The sequence below is a fragment of the Muscardinus avellanarius genome (assembly GCF_963383645.1).
Source record: "Muscardinus avellanarius genome assembly, chromosome: X".
NCBI lineage: Eukaryota > Metazoa > Chordata > Mammalia > Rodentia > Gliridae > Muscardinus > Muscardinus avellanarius.
Window position 1 is genome coordinate 94557514 of NC_137792.1, and position 23571 is coordinate 94581084.

At 37.9% G+C, this 23571-nt stretch overlaps 1 protein-coding gene across 1 annotated transcript; it reads right to left on the bottom strand.

Moving 5' to 3' along the window:
* Positions 1-7592: 7592 nt before the first annotated feature.
* SERTM2 (serine rich and transmembrane domain containing 2) lies at positions 7593-7865 on the bottom strand (the record flags this gene model as incomplete). Its single annotated transcript, XM_080718403.1, has 1 exon — positions 7593-7865. The coding sequence occupies one exon, from the start codon at positions 7863-7865 to the stop codon at positions 7593-7595; it is 273 nt and encodes a 90-aa protein (XP_080574529.1).
* Between the last annotated feature and the right edge of the window lie 15706 nt (positions 7866-23571).

The window sequence follows — 23571 nt, forward strand, 5'->3', positions numbered from 1 at the left end:
AGCTTTTATGAATATTATTGTACAAGTCATTGTATAGACATATTTTCTTTAGTCTTGGAAAAACACCTGAGAATGGACCAGATGAATTATATGGTATAATAAGGATTATATTTAACTTTATAAGATGTCAAACTATAAATTGGCTATCCTATTTTATATTCCCACCAGTAGTGTGAAAGTTATAGTCCTTTAATCTCATTTTTCTGCTGCTTCTCCCTCTCCCCCTTTCCCTCCTCTTTCTCTTTCTTTGGTAGTAGTGATTGAATCCAGGGGTAGTCTACCTCTGAGCTACCCCCAGCCTTAATTTATTTATATTTTCAAGCAGGACCTTTAAACCTGTGAGTCAGCCAGGCTTGGTGGCAAACACTTGTAATCCTAGCATTTGGGAAGCTGAGAACGGCGGATCACCGTCTGTGGACAGACTCAGCTACTTAGTGAGGCCCTCTGCAACTCAGTGAGACTGGATTCAAAATAAAGAATAAAAAAATAGGGCAGGGGTTGTAGCTCAGAGGTCGAATGCCTCTGGGTTCCATATCTAGACCCCCCCCCACACACACAAAACTTACACTGGAAAAAGGGTAGCCTGTTCAACAAATGGTGTTGACAAAACTGGTTAACCATATGCAGAAAAATGGAAGTAAATCCCACTTTCTCACCCTGCACAAGAGTCAATTTAAGATAGATCAACTTGGAAATTAGACCAGAGACCTTGAGGCTCTTTGAGGAGGGCATGGGTCCAACACTGCAACACATAGGCACGGATAAACACTTTCTCAACAAGACCCCAAAGGCACAACAATTTAAAAGGCGAATCAATAGGTGGGATTGCATGAAACTGAAGAGCTTTGTACAGCAAAGGAAACTATCATGAACCTTAACCAAGAGCTAACATAATGGGAGAAGATTTTTGCCAACTACTCCTCCAATAGAGGACTAATATCTAGAACATAGAGAGAACTCAAGAAATTCATCAATGAGAAAACAAATAACCCTAGCCAGGTGTCATGGTGCACACTTGTAATCCCCACCCTTGGGAGGCGGAGACAGGAGGATTATGCAGGTTCAAAGCCAGCCTTGATGGCTTAAGACACCCTGTTTCCAAATAAAATATTAAAAATAGGTCTGGGAGTGTAGCCTGGAGATAGAAGGGTTCCATCCCCAGTACCACCAAAAAATAACCCAATCAAATGATCGGCATGTGAATTAAATACACACTTCATGAAGGAAGAAATCCAAATGGCCAATACATGCATGAAAAAATGCTCAACATCATTGGCAATCAGAGAGACGCAAACCAAGACTACCCTGAATGCCGGGAGTGGTGAAAGATGCTTGTAATCCCCGTGCTTGGAGGCAGAGACAGGAGGAGAATATTATTATATATGCATCCCTCTTCAATCCGCTCTCTACAATTGCTTCCAGAGTTCTCTTCTCTATATTTATAATAATAAAGTTAAAATCCATAGCATTGCCTATAATTCCCTGCATTTTCTAGTCCCTGTCAACTTTACCAGCCTTCTGTAAACTTCTTGCCCTCACTCACTGTCCTTTTTCAAGTGCACCAAGTGTATTTGACCTCAGAACTTCTACACATTCTATTACTAGATTTTAGCTTATACATCAATTCTTTAGTAAAGTCTTCCCTGCCAGTCTAGATTATGCCAGTTATCATCCCCTCCACTTTGTACATACCCAAGTATTATACATATCTATATAACACAGTATCCTTGCTATGATTTGGTGGGTGTTATACATCCCACTAGCCTATAACATAATTAATCAAGGCATAGACTATGTGCTGAGTACATGTTTACTGAATAAATGAAGGAATGTGTGAATTTCTGTGTTTACTCAGAGTGTATTTTTTTTAACTTTTGTACTGGTGATTGAACCCAAGTGCATCTACCACTGAGATACACCCCAGGCTTTTTTTGTTTGTTTGTTTGTTTGTTTTGAAACAGGGTCTTTTATTTGTGGTACTGGTGATGAAACCCAGGGGCATTCTACCTCTGAGCTACACCTCCAGCCCAATTTTTTATTCTTTATTTTATTTTGTTTTTGGTGGTACTGGGGTTCCTGGAAGCCCTTCTACCTCCGGGCTACACTCCCAGACCTATTTTTACATTTTTTTGAAACAGGGTCTCTTAGGCCAGCGCGCCTGGCTTCAAACCTGCATGATCCTCCTGTCTCTGCCTCCCAAGCACGGGGATTACAAGCGTGCACCACCACGCCCGGCTTTATTCTTTATTTTAAAACAGGGTCTCACTGAGTTGCAAAGTGCCTCACTACATAGCTGAGGCTGGCTCTGCACTGTGATCCTCCTGTCTCAGCCTTCCAATTGCTGGTATTACAGGCATGTGCCAACATGCCCGGCTTGAAACACAGTCTTACTAAGTTGTTGAGGGTTTCACTAAGTTGCTGAAGCTGGACTCAAACCTACAATTTTCCTGTCCTAGCCTCCCAAGTACTGGAATTACAGGCATGCATCACTGTGCCCAGCACAGTGTAAACTTTCTGATTATATAGATCTCTACAGAGCATAATCTAGTATATTGTCTAGTCTGTCTCTCTTTTTATCCTCCATGGTAATCTATGTTTTAATCAATAAATGCTTGATGTGGAAAGAATAAAAATACCCCAAATCATTCAAATTATTCTTCCAAATTTCACCTACATTTATTATACGTGTGTTTCCTTTTTCCAGTCTATGTATGTTCCATGTTTTTGTCTCCTTTTTTGTGGCACTGGGGACTAAACCCAGGGGTGTTCTACCTCTGAGAGAGACCCCCACCCAACCCTATTTTACTTTTTATTTGGAAACAGAGTCTTGCTAATTTGCAAATGGCCTCAATAAATTGCTGAGACTGGCCTTGAACTTGTGATCCTCCTGTCTCAGTCTCCTAAATACTGGGATTACAGGTGTATATCACCATGCTCTGCTTGTCTCCTTTTTCTTCAAGTACAACAACTCATTCTTGGTGGGTAGAGGAGATGTATCTAGTCAGTAATTCTTTCCTTTTTAATGTCATAGCATTTATTATTGAGCACAAATGGAATTGCTATGTGTATATAAGTCATTATAAAATTGTAAATAAAATATTATTTTTACCTGCCGGGTGTGGTGGCGCCCGCTTGTAAACCCTGTGCTTGGGAGGCTGAGAAAGGAGGATTGCATGGGTTCGAAGCCAGCCTCAGCTACTTAGTGAGGCTCTCAGCAACCTAGTGAGACCCTGTTTCCAAATAAAATATAAAAAAAGGTCTGGGAGTATAGCCCGGAGGTAGAAAGCCTCTGGGTTCCACCCCCAGTAACACACACACACAAAAAATTTATTTTCACCTAAGAGGAAGTGTTCTTATTTATGGGTAGGGAGGGAAGAAATAACAATCATGCATTGAAGGACTAGCATTGACTGTCAATAGTAAGTCAAATATCAGAGGATTAGAATTTGCATTGTGGTTGATAATCTATCCATATTTCTGCCCATTCCTTTCATCCATGTAAATTCATGCTGCAGGATCTGCCTCTGTGTAACCTTTCCCACAGTTTGTTAATTTGTCTTTATGGGTTATGAAATTGTTTTAAGAGATGACAAAATTGTGCTTACTTTTGGACATGGGAAATTTATCACCTCTGGCACACAATTGTTTGTAGAAGTTGGAGTGTTAAAGAATGGATAGCTTTGAGATATCAATTCAGTGTTCACGAAGCACAGAACAGTGAGAGGAGAACTAAATAAGAGTACAAAGACTTGCAGTGTAATCTGGGATCTGCCTCTGTGTATCCACAAATGCCTCACAAACCTCTCTCTAGCTTGTGTCTTCTTTTATAAAACAGATCTCATCATACCTCTACTCATTACTCACAGGGTTGCTGTGAGGATCTTATGAACAAACTACAAAAGGAAAGATCTATTAAAATTATCCTACCAGAATGGAAATGGTAAAGGCTATTAGCATTTTAGTTACTTGATCTCTGCTCTTCCCTCTGGTCACCCTCACTGATGGCTGGAAGTAATTAATTATTTCACATCTTACAACTAAACAAACAAATACACCAATCATATTTTGGAAAGCAGGGGAGAGAATAATAGCTGGGAGGTTGGAGAATAAGAAAAAATGAGACCTGAAAATGGTAAGTCCCACAAATTTGCAGTTGTTACAAATTATATTGAGACGAAGAGACTAATGTAATGCTCTTCACATTCTTCAGACAATAGGTATTTATTAGCAAATCAGTCAGCATTTATTGTCCAGTGATCAAAAATGACACGCTAAATATAAATGCAAATATAATATTCTTGTTTTTACACACGAAGCTACTTCAAATGTAAATGATTTCAAACAAAGGAAACCCATTTTTTTCTTCCATACAATTCACCATTTTGTTAAAAATTGTTTTCTTTTGTACAAATGCAGGTGAATAAAACATATTACTAAATGCAACCATTTAAATGCATTAAGTGCACCCCTTATACCTACTTAGTAAGTATGGTGGCATCTGCAACAAATTCAGTTTTGAGTCCAAAGCTTTAGATTTCACATGAATGGAAAGGTTAGGCTGGATGAATCCATTTTTACTTGATTAACCTTAGTATTTGCTGCCTAATAGATATTGCATAAGCCTTTTACAGTATATCTTGCTTTACATAACCTATGATTCTGAAGTGTATACAATGTGTACTTTTAGAAACGGAATTATTTTAAACATATTACGATAGTTTACTATTTAAAGAATTCATGTGGATGAGTCTTTGCGTTAGGTTGAATTATATAAAATTGCTGATATTTGGGCATTTTTAATCTACAAAAGGTCAAAATTCCATTATGGCTCAATGTAATAAAAAATGAAGCATTTTTCTTTGTGTTTTAAAACAGAGTAGTCCTACATGTAACTAACCTATCTGTTTATATATCAGCTAACATGCAATTTTGGGGATAATGGGGCAGAGCAGGGAAGTGCGAAGTCAGCATTTTGGACATAGGATAAGTTCAAATTGTGTCCCTTGGGTACCCCATGTGACTCTTTGAGTAGTAATATATGTTAATTAATACATTTGGGGATATAATATAATTTATCATAAATGCAAAAATTCTTTTCTTAACAGTAAGTTTGCTATCATATAAACATTCAGTTTGTTTTTTAAAGATTAAATATGTGAGTAAAAATAATGATATGCACCTCCATTTATTCTATTGCTGGAAATTGGGGGGTTACATTGCTATTTTAGTGTGATCTGTGCTGTGTGGTTTGGTTAATACTCAGTGAAGATTTGAATCCCATGGGGTGGTTGTGATGAAAGAGAGTGGTTGTTTTCCAGGTGAGTAACCTGCTCATAAATTAAAAATCTTCATCCAAGTCAGTGCTTAAAAACACTTTTAATCTCCCTAAATTTGTGTTAGGGAGATCAGGTAGGCAGGGAATAGATTTTTAGCCTTTGTCTTCATCAGATTCAGCAACAAAGCATTGAGAGTCTTGCTATTTACCGCTGTTTAAAGTGTAATCAGTTCTTTCATTTATCCAGCCACTGACTTCTTAACTATAAAGTGCGTTCAAATACTGTGGGTGCAAAAGGGAGAATCTGGAGTGATGGTTCACTTGTGTCTTTAAGAAGTTCTGTATTGTATTGCCAGCCTTTGAAGAAGTCCATACGTGGGTGGCAGGAATTAAAATTTTAAAGGGTCCACAGAGGCTTGGTGTTCAGTAGACACAATGAAAACCACCATGATGTAATAATGTGAGTCATTTTGCATTTTACAAAATATAAATTGAAAAGGGAATTGTGCGCCCTAACTGAGCCTTAGCCTACCTGCTAATTTGTTCTGAATGGTGCAGAATGCAGCTGCCATTTCTGACAGTGCACAGTTGTAACAGGTGTGGCAGAGTCAGCCTTGCTAAGTTTAGCTCTGCATGTGGGGATTTCACACTTTGCAGCCCCTTGGAGAGGGAAGCATTGGCAAATGATTGTGTATAATAGTGGAAAGCTATTGGGAATTTCACCACCATGCTAGATTTAGATCAGAGTAAAGGGGCCAATCTAAATTGGTTACAGACTATAGAGAGCTACATGTCTGATGGAGGTGGCATTAACTTCATATCCATTCCATTCTTCTCTTACCACCACTACAGTTCCCAAAGGAGCACCCTGTGAAATTTGATCACCACCTTTTTTAGGTGCAAGGGAGGACCATAATATTTTTCTCTTGGAGCAGGTAAAATTTAACATAGGTGTACTAATCCTTTGGTGGCAAGAATATGACTGACTTTCTAATTTGTAAACAGTACTCATCTCCTTTGGTTTTCCTTTGAAAACTTAAATTAAAAACATTAAATTATCCACTACTCACACACTAGAGTTACTTAGAAAAATGGAAATTTTCAAAATATATTTCTCCTTTAGATAAGTGAAACATTTTATCATTTGCAGAGACCAAGAAGGGAGGGACATTCTTAGGGAAAGAAAAATGTGACATTTGAGGACACTGATCTCAGTAAGGATTTGTTAGACGGTATTTTTGGTCCATTTCTTCTTTTGTTACTCTTTGTTTTTCTTGTACTCAGATTTAAAAAGAATGTAGTGATGGCTAAATAGTTTTGATCATTTTAAGCAAGAAAAAAATCTAGTACCAAAAACTTAAAATGTACTTTCCAAAGCCACAGTCATTAAATGACAGAATACCAAACTGTTTCATTTCTGCTTTAAAATACAGTTAAGTCTTTTTTTGTTTGTTTTACAAGATCATCTTTAAATGAAGTTCATACGTGTATGCAACTCAATCTGGGAGTGTGATGGGGAAGGAAAAAAGGTCAAGAAGCTGCATGTATAATTTAGAAATTCTTATTGTGAAGACATTTTGATTCAGTTTTCCCTTGATTTGGGGACAGCTCATCATTCCATATTTTAGTAATACATATGCCATTCTCTGAATTTTTCAAAGCCCAGTAATATAATAACACAGATATAATATGCACATTTTTCTCACTAGGTGAGTTTATTTATCAGAAACTTCTTTCTGAAAACATGCCCTTTAATTGAAACAGTTTCTTTAAATGTCTTCTTTTATTTGTGACAATCCTGATGCCTAAGATGATCAAATCATTACTCTTTTGGGAAATGGTTAGCGGTTCCTTCTATTAGCCTCTGATATGATTTAGCTTCTTGTTAGCAGAGGTGATTCTGTAGGGCCCAAGTGATAAATTAAAACTGTTTTTTCTTGGGGTGCCCTTTTGGAATACTCATACCTTTCAAAGGCAAATTATCCATGTTTATTCTCAGAGTTTCCAGGGATCTTGTGTTTTAAGCAACAGCTGCATATGAATTTCTGTGGTCTGAGGTTTGTTCAAGGTCCAAGCTCTCTTCAGTTACTATGGAAACATGCCCTCCCAACCAGCTGCCATTTGCTATATTACTTTTAATGAATGAGTCGTAAACCCCTTAGATATCCCACTAGCAGAGTCAAGATGAAGAATAACACAAAGAAAACATGAACAGCTTGTTATTTGGGAAGCTTCAGGTAAGAAAGCAAGGTTTTCTGGACATCATCAGCATACAAGAGTTCATTGAGATCTGTTAAAGTTCACCTTCATCCTGGATTCAAGGAGTGGGAATTCGACTCTGCATCTCTACATCTGTGAATTGAGGAACACTTTCTGTGCTCTCAGAGGTAATGGGTGAGATGACATGTTTCAGCCGAAGGAGCATTGTGAAAAGCAGGATGAGGAGAATGGCCAGGAGGCTCAGGAATAAGCCCACGTACATGTACAGGTTGGAATACTTGTCTGAAGTGGTGTCAACCTCTGTTGCCAAAGTGGGAAAATGGGCCCGCCCAGTGAGATTTCCATGGTACTTAAAATGTACCTCCGTCATCACTCAAATCTTGAGTTGGTACCTGTTTCTATTTTATTTCTATTGCCTTTGAGGCATTCCACAGTTACTAAGATTGTATCTGAATATATTGGGGGTATTCTAAGAAGCTGATACAAACTAATAAATCTTAGAGAGAAATCAATAGTATACAAGCAAGTAAACAGTTGTTCTAATTTGACAATTCCACACTGTCTGTCCTCCAGCTCAGCAAGAACCTCCTTCCCAAATAGATTTTATTAGAATTTCTTAATCAATTTTAAAAATATATAAATAAAGCTTTATTTTTCACACTCCTACTCTTATACTGATTAAATAAATATGGTGAAATTGCTTTATAATACTGGTATGGGACAAGAATCTCTTAGAGTGTTCTATTAGAATTTTACTCTGTTTTGGTAGAGGGAGAGAGTGCTCCCCTTTACCTATAGCTATTTTAAATGTGTGGATTACTTGCATGTATTTAATTGCATTCTTCTGTGAGGAGAATTTCTAAAGTGTTTTGTGTATTTCCATCTCAGCATATCTGACTTTTTCACACTTTTCTGTCTTTATGAATCTTCCCTAGGGATGGAGACTGTAAAGTTCCTGCCCAGCTGCAGAGCTTGAGGGTTGTAAGTCTAGAAGGCTGCTATTTTTCTACAGCCTTGTTGATGTGCCTCACTGTGGACTGGAGGAAAAGTGTTGTCAGACCTGGTGAGCAGGTGGAGGAGGTCTCAGAAATGCTGACAGCAGTAGGTTTAGGCTCAGAGGTTTTGCTCTTAAGATTCTTCAGCAGATTTATTTTTCTGGAAAAAAAAAAGATTCAGGTATCTAAGAAAAACAGATGGCAATTTATTTATTTATTTATTTATTTATTTGTTTGTTTATTTATTTATTTTTGATGGTACTGTGCTTCCTGGAAGCCCTTCTACCTCCGGGCTACACTCCCAGACCTATTTTATACTTTTTATTTGGAAACAGGGTCTCTTAAGCCAGCGCGCTGGCTTCGAACCTGTGCAATCCTCCTGTCTCCGCCTCCCAAGCGCGGGCATTACAAGCGTGTGCCACCACACCTGGCAAGTTTTCAATATAAATTAGCTGATACATTGCAAAAATGTTTGCTATAGGCAAACTAGTGTTAAAATACTAATTATAAATTTCCATAATTTTGAAAGCCTTTTTCCTATGTGAGAAATAGGTATCAATAGGTTAAAGACAACCTCAGCAACTTAGAATTTGTTTCAAAAAATAAAAAAATAAAAAGATCTGGGGTCATAACTTGGAGGTAGAATGTTCCTGGGTTTGATCCCTAATAAGAGAACAAGCAAACAAAAAAAAACACTAAAGAAAAATTCAGGTTACTAAAGAGCACCAATAACTAGGCTAGTTTGGAACAGTGTTTTCCTTAATAAATTATTATATGATTTATCTGGGGTACTTATTAGTATGCAGTCCCTGAGCTCCAACCTAGATTTTTGAATCATAATCTTCACAGTAGGGACCTGAGCATCGCTTTCCCAGACTATATTGGTTTGGGAGGGGGCCCTAGAATTGCTATTTTTAAGAGTTCCCCAAGTAACTCCAAATTGCAACCAGTACTGGGAACCACAGGCACAGATTAACCAGGAAAGTCTGCCACCAAAACAAAGAAAAGCTAAATTTAAGGATTCATTTTCCAATTTCCAGGTTCCAGTACTAAATTTTACTGTGACGAATCATGGAATGTAGCTCCCTCTCTCCCTCTCTTTCTCTGGTTTTCTCTTATTTCGGTCTATTGTGTGAGAATACACATTTTTAAGTTTTTTAGACCAGAAGGAATTGAGAGGGTATGTTTATACTGAGTAAATAATTGTATCCTTCATTTTTAGGCAAAACAGAACATTACATTTATTGGAAAAAACATTTGCAGTGGGTAAATTAAGTCAATTTTATTTACTGTTGGAATTTACTAAAATTATTTAACTTGCTATACCAAATATTAATTTTGAATATGGGTGACTAGAATAAACAATATAAACAACCATCACCTGTCACAATTCTATGTGAAATAGTAAGTAGCAGATTGCTGAGAATGTAGCCTAGTTCTGTCTCTTCTTAACATACCTAACGAGAGTTAGTAGAAATAGCTCCAACAATCACATTACTTTTTTATCATCTTGGGCTTTTAGGAAGGCCTCACCTTAAAGTTTCTATTTCCTATAATAATCTAGGTATAGTGGCACATGCCTGTTACTTGTGAAGCTGAGATAGGAGGATCACAGGTTGAAGGTCAGCCTCAGCAACTTCGTGAGAGACCATGTTTCAAAATAAAAATAAAAATAATAATGGCTAGGGGTGGAGTTCAGAGGTGGAATGCCCCTGGGTTCAATCCTTAGTACCAAAACTAAATTCATATTCTCTAGCCTATATTACAATGTTTTCTGTAATCTGTATGTTTCTTAGTCTGCCCATTTATGGCCCCTAACAACTACACAGAGCCGACTGGTTCACGAGAAACAAGAGCAAGGAGAGGGTCTCTTCTTTTTTTTAATGTGTGGAGTAATGGCCTAGAAACCAGTTGTGCTATAGTTAATAGTACATTTATTTTGATGTTTGGTTATTTGGGATCAAGGCCCAGAAATCTACATGCTAAACACATTTTCAAGTGATTCTTTGTGTACTTCACTTTGAAAGTTAACTGTTGGTTTTCTCTCTGGATAGTCCACCTAAATAATCTGTTTTATTGATCACTTGGAGGTCTTATTCCTGCTTTTTAAAAAGTATTAAAGCAAGCCAGTGTTATATGTTGAATTGTGTTACCCCATATGACATGTTGATATCCTTCCCCTTTCAGGACCTGTGAAAGTGATCTTATTTGGAAATAAGGTCTTTGCAGATGTCATCAAGTTAAAATTAGGTCATAAGGTTGGCCCTAATCCAATGACTGTTGTACTCATACGAAGAGAAGAGTAGGCATGCAGGGAGAAGACAGAAGTAGATTGGAGTGATGCATCTATAAATCAAGGAATGCCTTATAAATTTCAGAAAGTGTGTGACTTGACAGATGCTTTGATAGCAGATTTCTAGCCTCCAGACCTGAGAGGATAAATTTCTGTTGTTTTAAGCCACCTAGTTTATGCAACTTTGTTGTGGCAGCTCTAGGAAACGAATACACAGAATAATCACCTTGAGGCCCTAGGGTTTTGGATCCTTTGAGGCAATGTTTTTTTCAGTTTGATACTAGGGAAGTTCTTTCATAAGAATAATGCATGTGAAAGGAGCTTATTAAAATGCATATTTCAGCTGGGCATGGTAGTACATGCCTGTAATCCCAGAACTTGTGAGATTGCAACAGGAGAATGGCAAGTTTGAGGACAGCCTTAGCAACTTAGTGACATCCTCAGCAACTTAGTGATACCCTGTTTCAAAAAAATAAAATATTGCTGGAGATGTAGCACAGACGTATAAGGCTCCTGGGTTCCATCCCTAAAACAACAAAAATACAATGCAGATTCTGAGGCCCCTTCTCTTGCTCTGTACATCAGAATCTCTAGGGATAGGACCCTGAAATCTCTGTAACACATTATTCACTTGGAATTTCTAAGTTTACTCTTCAGGGAGTATTATCTCTCCTTGTTGTACTTCAGAATTATTTATTAAGCTTCTTGAGATATCTCTATCTGGGTTCTTCCTGTAGATGCTATGTTTCACTAAGTGTGTGTGGGGCGTGAACATTTGTACTGCTTAAACACTTTACAGGTGTGTTCTTGATATGCAGCCAAGTTGAAAAGCATCACTTTACAAATAGAACAAAATACTTCACATTCAGTACTCTGACAGTCCCAGGCAGCTCACATAGAAGCATCCTGTGACCTCAATATCCCACTCCACCATAGTAAACGTGTTATATATAGTCAAACTGAACAGCCTTCCTCCTCCCCACCTCTTCTTCTACATCTTCTTTACTTGAGAATGGTACTACCCTAGAGAGAAGAACTCAAAAGAATTTTTACCCCTGTATCTCATAAGTTACCTTTTCATTTGCCTGCTAAAAGAAATGGGAAAAAAATACATACTTCCTGCCAGTGTAAGCCAAGAGGGAGAGACTGATACAGTATTATGTATCCTTTTATTCTCCCTTGAATCTCAACTACACAAAATTGGATATGACCAATGACACATTGCCATCATTGGCAAATTTAGGCCTTCTTTTGTTAACTTAATAATATGATTAGCACCCATAGATAAATATTGGTGAACAAACACCTACCAACTTAAAGAGTAACAGCTGAGCACATTGGTGCACAACTATAATTCCAGTACTTGGGAGTCTTAGGAGGATCCCATGTTTGAGACCAGTCTTGGCAATTTAGTAAGACCCTGTCCCAAAATAAAAAATAAAAAGGGCTAGGGGTGTGGTACAACACTCCTGAGTACAACCTCTAGCACCATACACAGACACACACACACACACACGCACATGCATACACCACAAAGAGTGAGATTAAAAATGTGCATATCTGCATATCTGTGCCCATCTCATCCTCCTACAGACTTCTTTCTAGAAGTACCCAAAACCTTGAATTTTATTAATCATTACCTTCCATTTGTTTACACACACACACACACACACACACACACCCCTATGGCCAAACTATGTTAGCTTTGTTTTGAACTGTTGAAAAAAAGTATCAGACAGTATGTAATTTTAACTTGCTATTTGTACTATACATGTTATTACTATACAATTTAAGACTATTCTAATAAGATGAAAAAGGAATAAACTTTGGAATCCACTCCCTTGGACTTTACTCCATTTTCCTTAGTCTGACCCTCAAGGCTGTTAATGTCCAGGCTGACAATGCTCTAGCTGACCCTGATTTCTCCCATCCTCCTCCTTTCTAATCAAACTGTAATGCACACTCTTGACCTACTTCACTGCTCCTATGTTTTTTACTATAAAGTTCCTTCCATCTTCACATATCTCTGTATAAGGAAATGCTACCATTCTTCAAGGTTCAGTTCATGAAGCTGAACTGGATTTCTAAGCCCAATCTTAATTCTCACAGTGCTTTGTCTCCCTCCTATGGGAATTACACTTGTATAATATTGCAGATATCTATCAGCTGTATTTCCCTTAAATACTAATTATAAACTCCTTGTAGTTCTCTTTCAAGTTCTCTGCTTTACACAATGGTGCTTACATTAGCTATTTAACAATAATTGAATAAATGGATTTATTTAATGGAATAAATGCACTTAATACTGATAAGATGAAAAGGAATTATTGTCATACCTTATTACATGTAGGACATTTGTTTCAGTACTCCCACAGATACCAAAATTGGAGGATGCTCAAATCCCTGACATAAATGGCATAATATTTACATATAATTTATACACATACTCCTGTATACTTTAAACCATCTCTAGATTACTTATAATACCTAGTATAATGTAAATGGTATGTAAATAGTTGTTTATACTTGTTTAAGGAATGATGACAGAACACAAAATCTGTCCATTTTTAATATATATATATATATATATATATATATATATATATAATGTTTTTATTTTTTGTTTTTGGTGGTACTCAAGATTGCCTTGCACATGCTAGGTAAGTGCTCTACCAATGAGCTATAACCTCATCCCTTTTTACTTATTTATTTATTTGAGACAAGGTCTTGTTAAATTGCTTAGACTGGCCTTGAACTTGTGGTCCTCCTGACTCAGCCTCCTGAGTCACTGGGATTATAGGTATGCACCAGTGAGATTGACTTTTATCAAATATATTTTTTAATTTGTCATTGGTTGAAATTAGTTGGTTTAATCCACAGGTTCAGAACCCTCAGATACAGAGGTCTGACTGTGTGACTTGGAGAAGAGCCTGAATTTCCCATCCTGCTTTATTCCAATCCTTAACTACCAAACTCTTATTACGTAAAGGAGTTTAAGTTCTAAACTGCAATCTAGAATTAAGGAATAATCACTTTAGCAAAAAACCTGCTCTTGATTTGCTATTTCAAATTATACAACTGTAAAGGTAAACTACAAAGGATGGTTTAAATTTTAAATTTTAGAAAGTATAATTGTATTTGTAGGTGATTTTCAGTAATAATTGATAGTACATTTCCTACCTCCTATACAATTAAAAGTGACTCTTCCTTAGGTTTTAATGCGTATTAAATATTTATTAGAATTCAATAAAGCATGAAGAGGCTTAGCAACGATCTTAGCTACAGTTTTCAGTGTCTTTAAATGTTTCCTTTAGGGGGTTGGAAAACTAATCATGTAATTTCATAAAACTTCTATAGTTTGAAGGACACCAAACACTCTGCTCAAGTCAAACAGGTCTAATCAATTTAATTCTTTAAATACAGTAAGGGCTCTGAAATGAATATATAAAAAGTTAGATTTGGGGAATTTTCTTTGTTACTCTGGTCCTATCTATGACAATTTCTCATAAAAGCTTTCCAAACTGAATTGCTATGGCTCTCTTTGCTAAGTAATTAATGAATTGTACAGATAGTGTAATTGCTCCATTAAATCTCTGCATCATTTGCAAAGAAAAACGGCCATGCAATTTCAAAACAGACAGAAATTCTATATTCATTCTGAGGGTTCTTATTATTATGGAAAGATTTTTATAGAATTAGTTTAGTATCCTGCCATCCTTTCTAAAAAGCTCATAAATAAAATACATTTCCAGTCTTTATAAAATTGATTGAAAGCTGTTGAGGGATAAGGAGGAGAATGGAATAAATTATGAGAAATAAGAAAAGTAAATGAAGAGTGATAGAGGAAGGGAGAAGAGGGGGAGTATAGAAAGAAGTATGAGGTGAGCAAAAGAGTGAGGAATGAGGGAAAGCGATGAGGTGGGAGAAAAAGTGATTAGGAGGGTGAGAAAAAACGGAAGCATAAAAGTACTGGGAAAGAAAAGTAAGGAGGAAAAAGGGAGAGAGAAGTTTAGAGGAAAAGGGAAAGGGAACAAGATTAAAATTATACTGGTATCAACATTAACCTATTTCGCTTACCTCACTTCTAATATAAATCAAAATACCCACAAATGGTGTAGATGCACCCGTGGTTTTCTGCATGCATATTTAATCATTAACTTGGTTAAGAAAACTCTTGGTAGTAAAAAAAAAATCTTGTGTTTCTAGTATGGACACTGAAATTCCAAGTCCTCTGTAATGTTTAATATTATCATGATATTTGTAATATCACAAGAGCAAAACATCCACTCCCAAATGATAAATTTCCCTTCTTAAAATGAGAAGGGGATGTGGAACTTTCTTCTTCTGTCAAGCCCAAGAGGAATTTCTTGGGTGAAACTTCTTTCTAATGAGAGCAGCAAAGTTTTCCAAAATCAGACTGGCATTTACTCGGCAAACCTTCATTGAGTGTCCATCAAGTCCCAAATACTGAGTTCAATACTAGGCATATAGAAATACATGCACCCTTTTCTCTGTTTGGTTCTTTTTTCATGTTTTAAAAATTTTATTCGTGCATTGTAGTCATACATCTTAATGGTGTACGTTCCTGAGGAATTTGTTTTTACCGATAAAGTTCTGAAAGCAATTCACTCGTAATTTTGCATTATCTCTGCATAACATCTGCCTAAAAAAAATTCCAGAGCTGAATTCGCACCAAACAGGCAAGAAAAATGATCAGTGCAACAGTTCGGAAAAGAAAGTCATAACAGTCAATTGTAACAGCTTTCAAGAGTTAACACATTCTGTTCCTATACATCTGCCTAGAGAGGGAGAGAAAACTAAAGAGGTTGGAGTTCTTAAGAGTATCGAGTTCCATATCAGCCTATGGAAAAGCAATTTCACCAGCAAGTGCTCCTTCAATGGCTGGAGCATTAAGTAATAAGCTTGCACAAGTGGGGGTTGCTGTGCCTTCTGCCGCAGATGGTGCCTATTTGTCACACCTGCCAATAAATAAAATAATGCTGCTCACTTCACCGTGAATAGCATCATTGTATTTCCAATATCTCTCTTACCTTTCTGGCTCACAATATGAATGGGAATTGTCATTTAAGTATCCCTTGTGAAGCATGCACCGACAGGCAACTTGTTCAGGAACATCTCTGGAGTATCTGGAAAATATAACGAAAGACTTGTTTTCCCAAAGATGTAGGACCATGTTCAAGCAAAGTAGGCATTCTCTTTCATCCTCCTGAAGAGTGAGCCCTTTTCAGAAAAACAGAAAAGCACCTTCTATTAGTTACTTAAAATGCCAGTTATCACTTACAGCTTCGGACCGCAGTTTCAGATGCCTGTTTCTTACAAGCTCCTAAGAGCAAATAGAAGTCTTTTTGGATGTGTATGTGCCCTCTGGAATACTTGAATGGAAGCAGCCTGAATTAGTTAAGTCCCCAGTTCCTCCTTCGCAGGCAACAGTTCAGAGTATGCAGGAAAGGTAGCGATTCAGCTCTGCTCTGCCTTAGCAGTGTGGAGCCCCAGAGAGAGGGAGGAGATAAGAGAGAAGCCAGAAGCAAAGTTTGTGTAAGCCTTCCACTTTAACCCCTTCAAGGCTTCTTTGTGAATCTGGAGGATTAACTAAGGCTCGCCTTCCTTATAAAAGCTGCTTCGTATGTAATTTAAGAGGATTGGATCTCTTGTCAATTCAAGAGATTTTTCATCCTAGGTGTTATAGCAGTGTATGCTTAGAATTTAAAGCAAATATGCCAGAACGTGGTGGTATTTAAATAATTCTGTCTTTACCAACAAAATATATGCTTTTGTGTGTTTCTACATTTGGGAAACATTTTTTTGTGATACTGGAAATTGAAACCAGGAGTTTCCAACCTCTGAGCTACACCTCCTGCTTTTTTATTTTTATTTTGAAACAGAATTTTGCTGTTACCATACACTGGCCTTGACTCTGACATCCTTTTGTCTTAGCTTCCCATCGGGAAACATTTTTGTATACCAGATTAATATGTTTGGTTTGAATATTTTGTGGAAACTTAAATATCAGCCTGAGTATCTGGTGGAGGGTAGAAATTCTTTGAAGAGAGCATGTTTATCTAGGGTATATTTTTCCATTAGAAATGATTCATCCACCTGTAGATTTAATGCCATTGCTAGCTTTTAGATAGCAAGAGAAAGGAGATAAACATTTTCTCAAGTGCCTTGTCTGTATAAATCATTTCACATAAAGAACTTCATTTTTACTTCTCAAAACAAGCTCATGACTTGGAAATTGTTATCCTGATTTTATAAAGAGGGAACCTGCGGCTAAGAGAGAAAGTCTGTCATACAGTATACTAAACCTGGAGCCAGTATTTGAAAACAAAAGCAAGGCAGAGTGATCCTGAGTTCTCTGTTCTGTTAACTGTGGCAGGGATTCCGAACCTTTATGTGTCCCAGACTCCTTTGAGAACCTAATAAAACCTATGGACCTTCCCTACCTCACAAATAGTCATTCAATTTTTGTGTCTCATGGCCTCCAGCTTAAGAATGGCTGAATGTCCCCATGTCACTTCTCCAGTATTATATACAATTATTAATGCATTGTTCATCTGACAACACTGGTCATCAACATTTTTTTTGGTGGGTCAGGGCATGGAACCCAGGGGCATTCGACCTCCGAGTTACACCCCCTGCCCTATTTTTTAGTCTTTATTTTGAAACCGGGTCACATTGAGTTGCACAGGACCGCACTAAGTAGCTCAGGCTGTCTGGGAACTGCGATTCTCCGGTCAAAGCCTCCCAAATGCTGGGATTACAAGCGTGCGCCACCACGCCCGGATCAACATTTTTTATTATGGTAAAAAAAAGCAACAACAGTATTAGTAAAAGTATATTTAATTTTGGGGGGTTGGTACTAGGGATTGAATGATCCCAGGGCCTTGTCCAGTGAGGTAAGCACTCTACCACTAAGCTACTTCCCCAGCCTTGTCTTGCCAATCTTTAAGAAATTACCATTTGTTCCACATTCTTCTCAACAACTCTCACATTTTCTGTTTTCATTTCCCTTATTACAGTAGTTACAATGGATGGAAGCTCTTCTGGAAATCCTTAATGTCTTATCAGAATGATTTGGTACCTTGTTTCTCAAACTGGAGCAGTATGCTCAAGACCATGAAAGTACAGAATAAACCCAGCATTTTCTTAGGGGACCAATTTTATTTGAATAATTAAATAGAAAGAATATAATTCATCTAAGTGATATTTTAATCATATTTTTATATGACAAACATTGTAGATGGAATATAAATTGTGTGTGTGTGTGTGTGCGTGTGCGTGTGCATGTATGTGTGTGTATGTATGTGTGTGACTGGGACTTGAACTCAATGACATTCTACCTCTGAGCTGTATCTCCAGCCTCTTTTTATTTATTTATTTATTTATTTATTTATTTATTTATTTATTTTTGTTTTAAAATAGTCTTACTAGGTTGCTGAGAGTTTCACTACGTTGTTGAAACTGTCTTCCAACTTGTGATCCTCCTATCTCAGCCTCCTAAGTATTGGGATTACAGGCATGCCTGGCTTGTATGTTTTATTTATTTTGTTTTTTTATGATCTTGATATTTGGGATTTCTTTGGGCTACCCAGATTTTCCCCAGGGATAGATGTTCACTCTCCTCTGCCTTTTGGAGTATTGTGGTAGAAAAGTTCAAAGATCATGGTGCAGCAGAGAAAACAGAGACTTTTATGTCATATAGCCTCATCTTTGATCTATGTTTTCTAAATTACCTTAAGAAAGTCAATTTCCCAGCACTTGGGAGGCTGAGACAGGAGGATGGCGGAAGTTTGAAGCCAGCCTCAGCTACTTTGTGAGGCTCTCAGCAACTTAGTGAGACCCTGTTTCCAAATAAAATATAAAATAGGTCTGGGAGTACAGCCTGGAGGTAGAAACCCCTGGATTCCAACCCCAGTACCACACACAAAAAAAAGTCAATTTCTCTGAGACTCAGTTTTCTCATATGTAAAGTGAGATATTATAAAAGGGGGTTTATATTAGAAAATATTTCTAAAACATGCTTTAGAAACCTTATGCTAAATAAATACAAGGTTTTTTGCCAGGGGTTGTTTGACTTTTTTACTTAACTAAAGAGAAAAAACCCCAAGAGTTATGTAACATGACATTAAAATTTAAGTTTTCAGGAAGATATAATAGATGCCCTGTAATAGATGAGAAATTTCAAAGCCAGGTCATCATATACAGAATTTACAAGGAAAATTATCCAGAACAGATTCCAAGAAGTAAAAAGGAGTCTGATTATGGAGAGATATGGGATCAGAGATCTGTGAAAACATATATTTACATGAGGTATTTTTTGAGCTGAGGCTCCACTCCAACTTCCATAGGCTTGATGAGGTTGGGGATACCACCCCCTTCACTTCAAGCCTAGAGAGAAGGTATCTCACCAAACCTTGATATATATTTTCTGCAGTAGAGAAGCAGAAGATTGAAGCTGTACTCTACTATGAGAAAACTATTGTGGCCGTACCAGGAGGACAAGGTTGACTATACTGAAATTGGTTTGGTTTGTTTGGAGCAAGGAATGTTTGTTTCTTAGGAACCAGACTGAGACCCATGAGAGGGAGGGAGGGAGAGAGAGAGAGAGAGAGAGAGAGAGAGAGAGAGAGAGAGAGAGAGAGAGAGAGAGAGATCCAGGACCCTGTTTAATAGAGTCACCTAGAAGGGTGGAAGTATCTCAGCAACATGAAGTTGTGGCACATGCAGGATCCTAGGGGGAGAAGGGGTTGAAAACTACCAACTTAAATGTAAATGTATCAATCCAGGTCTCTCAGATTATCGAAGTGGGATCATCTGCTATGGAGATTTTAGAAGAACCCACAGAAGAGTCAGACACAGAGAATGGGAAGCTATTCCACTAAGGAAAAATTATCAATTCCATTACCTCCTTTTTCTGTTCTTACTTCCATCCTTATGAGGCTCAAGATAGAAGCTGGCAAGTGGGAAAGAAAGAAGAAAACGTGTCATCCTTGCTTCTCCAAAGCCGAGTTACTATAATCTACAGGCCTTAGCACGAGGAAGGAGGAAGAATCTCCTTTTTTAATTTTTTTTGTGATACTGTGGTTGGAACCCAGGAGCTTTCTACCTCCAGGCTATACCCTCAGCCCTATTTGGAAAGAGGGTCTCACAAGTTTCTGAGAGCCTCACTCAGTAGCTGAGGCTGGCTTTGAAACGGTGCAATCCTCCTGTCTCAGCCTCCCAAGTGCTGGGATTGCAAGCATGCACCACCACACCCGGCTAGGGAGAATCTTATATGTGAGTAAAGACTAAAGAATTCAGATAATATCTTAGACTGCATACCTACTTATTCCTGAGTCCAGATTATATTTTGTCATTTAAGGTAAATTTAGAGGTGTTTATTCTTAAAGATGTGATAAAAAAGTCATGTGCTCTGTACAGGTTTCCATCTAGGATTCAAGAAAGCTTATCTAAATGGGGAACATTCTCTTGGGACACTGGGAGACAGTAACAAATTATATTTTTAAAATGTGAGTTGTACTAATTAATTCATTCTTTCATTCAACAAGCATAAGAGCGCACATATTATACACCAAGCATTGTGCTGGGAGTAGGATGTACAGAGAAATGAAAAGTCCTCACTTTTTCAGGGATCAGTATTTTTTCCTATAAAGAGCCAGATATGTGTAGTGCATTCTTAATTTTTTATCTAAACTTTTAAGAGTATAAAATTATTCTTATTTTAAGAGCTGTACAAAAAGAGGTCATGGGTTAGATTTTGCCTCTGAGCTCTAGTTTGTTGGTTCCTAAAGTATAGAACAAATACCAATTTTAAAAATACCAATTAATTGAGGAGAGTGACCAGTAGAGTAGTGGAAAGGGATAAGGGACGTGAGGTGGGGAGGGAAAAAGGAAGAAGTGATGAAAGAAACAAAGTATGCTATGTGTTGCCGACTAATCTCAGTTGGGTCCTTATTGTCAGCTCCCGGTCAAATCCTCAGAAAGATGGGGCAAAAGGCAGGTGGAGTTCTGCAGAAGGCTATCTGCAGCAATTCTTTCCCCTCTATGAATTCCCTAAGTTTTTAGGTACGGCGCTTGGGAAAGAATTTGAGGTGGACAAAGGCTTCTTGAGCCAATGACAATTTATTACAGGAACCCAGAGAAATTTATACCCTTCACCAGTGAGATTAATAATAGGAGAAAAAGGAAAGGGAAGGGGGGCAATCACAGCAAAACAATAGTAAATTACATATAAAAAAAGTAAATGACTAGTCCAGCATTTAGGAGATTAACTCCTCCGATATCGCAGCAGGGCAGGTCCAAAGGTAAATTCCAAAGGCAATACAGGCACGCCCAAGGCCCAGGGCTTGGAGAATACGCCTTCTCATGGAATCTTCTTTTGCTTTCTTTTTTGAAGTTTCCATCTATATCCAAATGACAAGCATGGGGAGATGTGGCGTCCAGGGAGATGCGATGGGCGTCTCTCAGATCTCATCCGCCTTGCCTTCTGAAGTCTGAAAGCTTACAAAAACTCACAACACAGCTTGGCAAATAAGACACCACAAATAACACTGTGAAGTTCTTGGATTTAGTTGTCAGATGTGTTTCCTTGACTGCTGAACACTCTTTTTTAGACAAAAAGCCTATTAAAGGCCTATTGGTCTCTAATAATCCATTTCCTTATCACAAACCCTCTGCAACCTGCTTCTAACTTTCTAATTCCTTTCTTTCCCAGTCGGGACGTTCTTATGATAAGCTCTTCTTCATGAAAAAGTGCTTTCTTACTCTTACGGTATTTCCTTTCCTTCATACATATATATTTAGAATATCTGTCCTTTATTTTGTCATTTTCATTTCTAGCCATGCGGCATTCTCCCTGTTTTGGGGAATGCTCACACTGGGCGTGAAGGTCAACAATCTTTCTCCTTGGCTCTATTGTATTTTGGCAATTAAGCTGTCCTTCAGTCAAATTGCTTTGAAGTCACACCCAAAGTTTCTAGGCAGGGTCTCAAGGGTAAACAGGGTTACCTTGAACTGAGCTAGTTAATGGCTTAATCCTGAGTTAGTGATAAAGTGAGGGTCTGAGCTGGAATGCTTATTACAGCATCTGAGTTCTGGCCAGTTTTTTCATTACTATTGAGCAAAGCCAAGGACGTTTATTTCCACGGACTCAATTTCTGATCTCACATCATCAGAGCAATTCGTGTAGAGAGTTAAAAGAATACCAAGAGAATAATAGTTATGAAGGATATCTAAAGTGGGGGATATTTTTTTGCCAGAGACGATACCTCTTTCTCGGGGCATTCTGCCGATAACTATGTGGAGTGGGGTCTTCAACACATAGATGCCGAGGCAGCAGGATGTCTTGGCAGCTATGACCATTGTATGAAGGCAGCGCTTCCAATCTCACTATTATGTATGTATGGGGAGCTCTGGATAACAGGGTAGGGCCTGAAGGGAAACACACCAAGACCTGTGTGAATATTGGTTTGCATGACTTTGAATGTTACTGTGATGTGTACTTACTATGCACCAATCAAAGAATAAATCCACCAATTAATATACAATCATTACAATTCTGTAGGACACTTAGGGAACAGAAATACAATAGTATTATCTAACTGGCTAGAACATCATTCCTTCTAGGAGATGGCAATATTGCTTTGAGATCTGAAGCATGGGTAGGAGTTAGAGTTACAGGAAATGAATTGTATTAAAGGCTGAGGGAGCAGCAAGGTATTGAGAGAGCTTGGTTTACTTTAGAAACTACAGAAGGGAGAAACAGAGCATTAAAGAGGTTCAGTAGTTTGCTCAAGGTCATACACCTAGAAAATGATGAAGCCTATACTCCTTTTTTCAGGGTACTGGGGGCTCTACCATTGAGCTACACCTCAGCTCTTTTTTTTTTTGTGGTACTGGGGATTGAACCCAGGGGTATTCTATCTTTGATCTTCACTCCCAGTCTTTTTTTTTTCTTCTTTATTTAAACATGATCTCACTAAGTTGCAGAGGGCCTCGTTAAGTAGTTGAGGCTGGCTGCGATCCTGCAATCCTCCTGTTTCAGCCTCTCAAGTACTGGTATTACAAGCATGCACAATCATGCCCGGCTATCACCCCAGCCCTTTTACATTTTTATTTTGAAATAGGTTCTCATGAAGCTGCTGAGGTTAGCCAAAAACTTGAACTCATCCTGTCTCAGCCAAAAGAGTCTAGACTTAAACCCAAGAATGCCTGACTCCAAACCTGCGCTCTTAGTCAATGGATCATATTCCTGCCCTAGTATTGAAGCTATATCCAAGCTCTACATTTTATATTTGTAAATCAGCAACTCTGTTTGGCTTACATTGATTTTCTAGAGGTTAAAATGTCAAATTTATAAAAATTATTGCAGACTTTAGTCATAAGACTGAGTGAATCACTAATGCTAGTGATAGCTTAATTAGACCTCTAGCTCTCTCTCTCTCTCTCTCTCTCTCTCTCTCTCTCTCTCTCTCTCTCTCTTTTTTTTTTGGTGGTACTGGGGTTTCTGGAAGCCCTTCTACCTCCGGGCTACACTCCCAGACCTATTTTTACATTTTTTAAATTTGGAAACAGGGTCTCCTAAGTCAGCGTGCGCAGCTGGCTTCAAACCTGCGCAATCCTTCTGTCTCTGCCTCCCAAGTGCAGGGATTACGAGCGTGCGCCACTCTAGCTCTCTTTTAAAAATAACTGCTTCCGTCAATAAAACTGAGGGCATATTGCTGAAATTCTGGGATTTTCTTGTTTAATCATTGTGGGAGTTTTTTTTT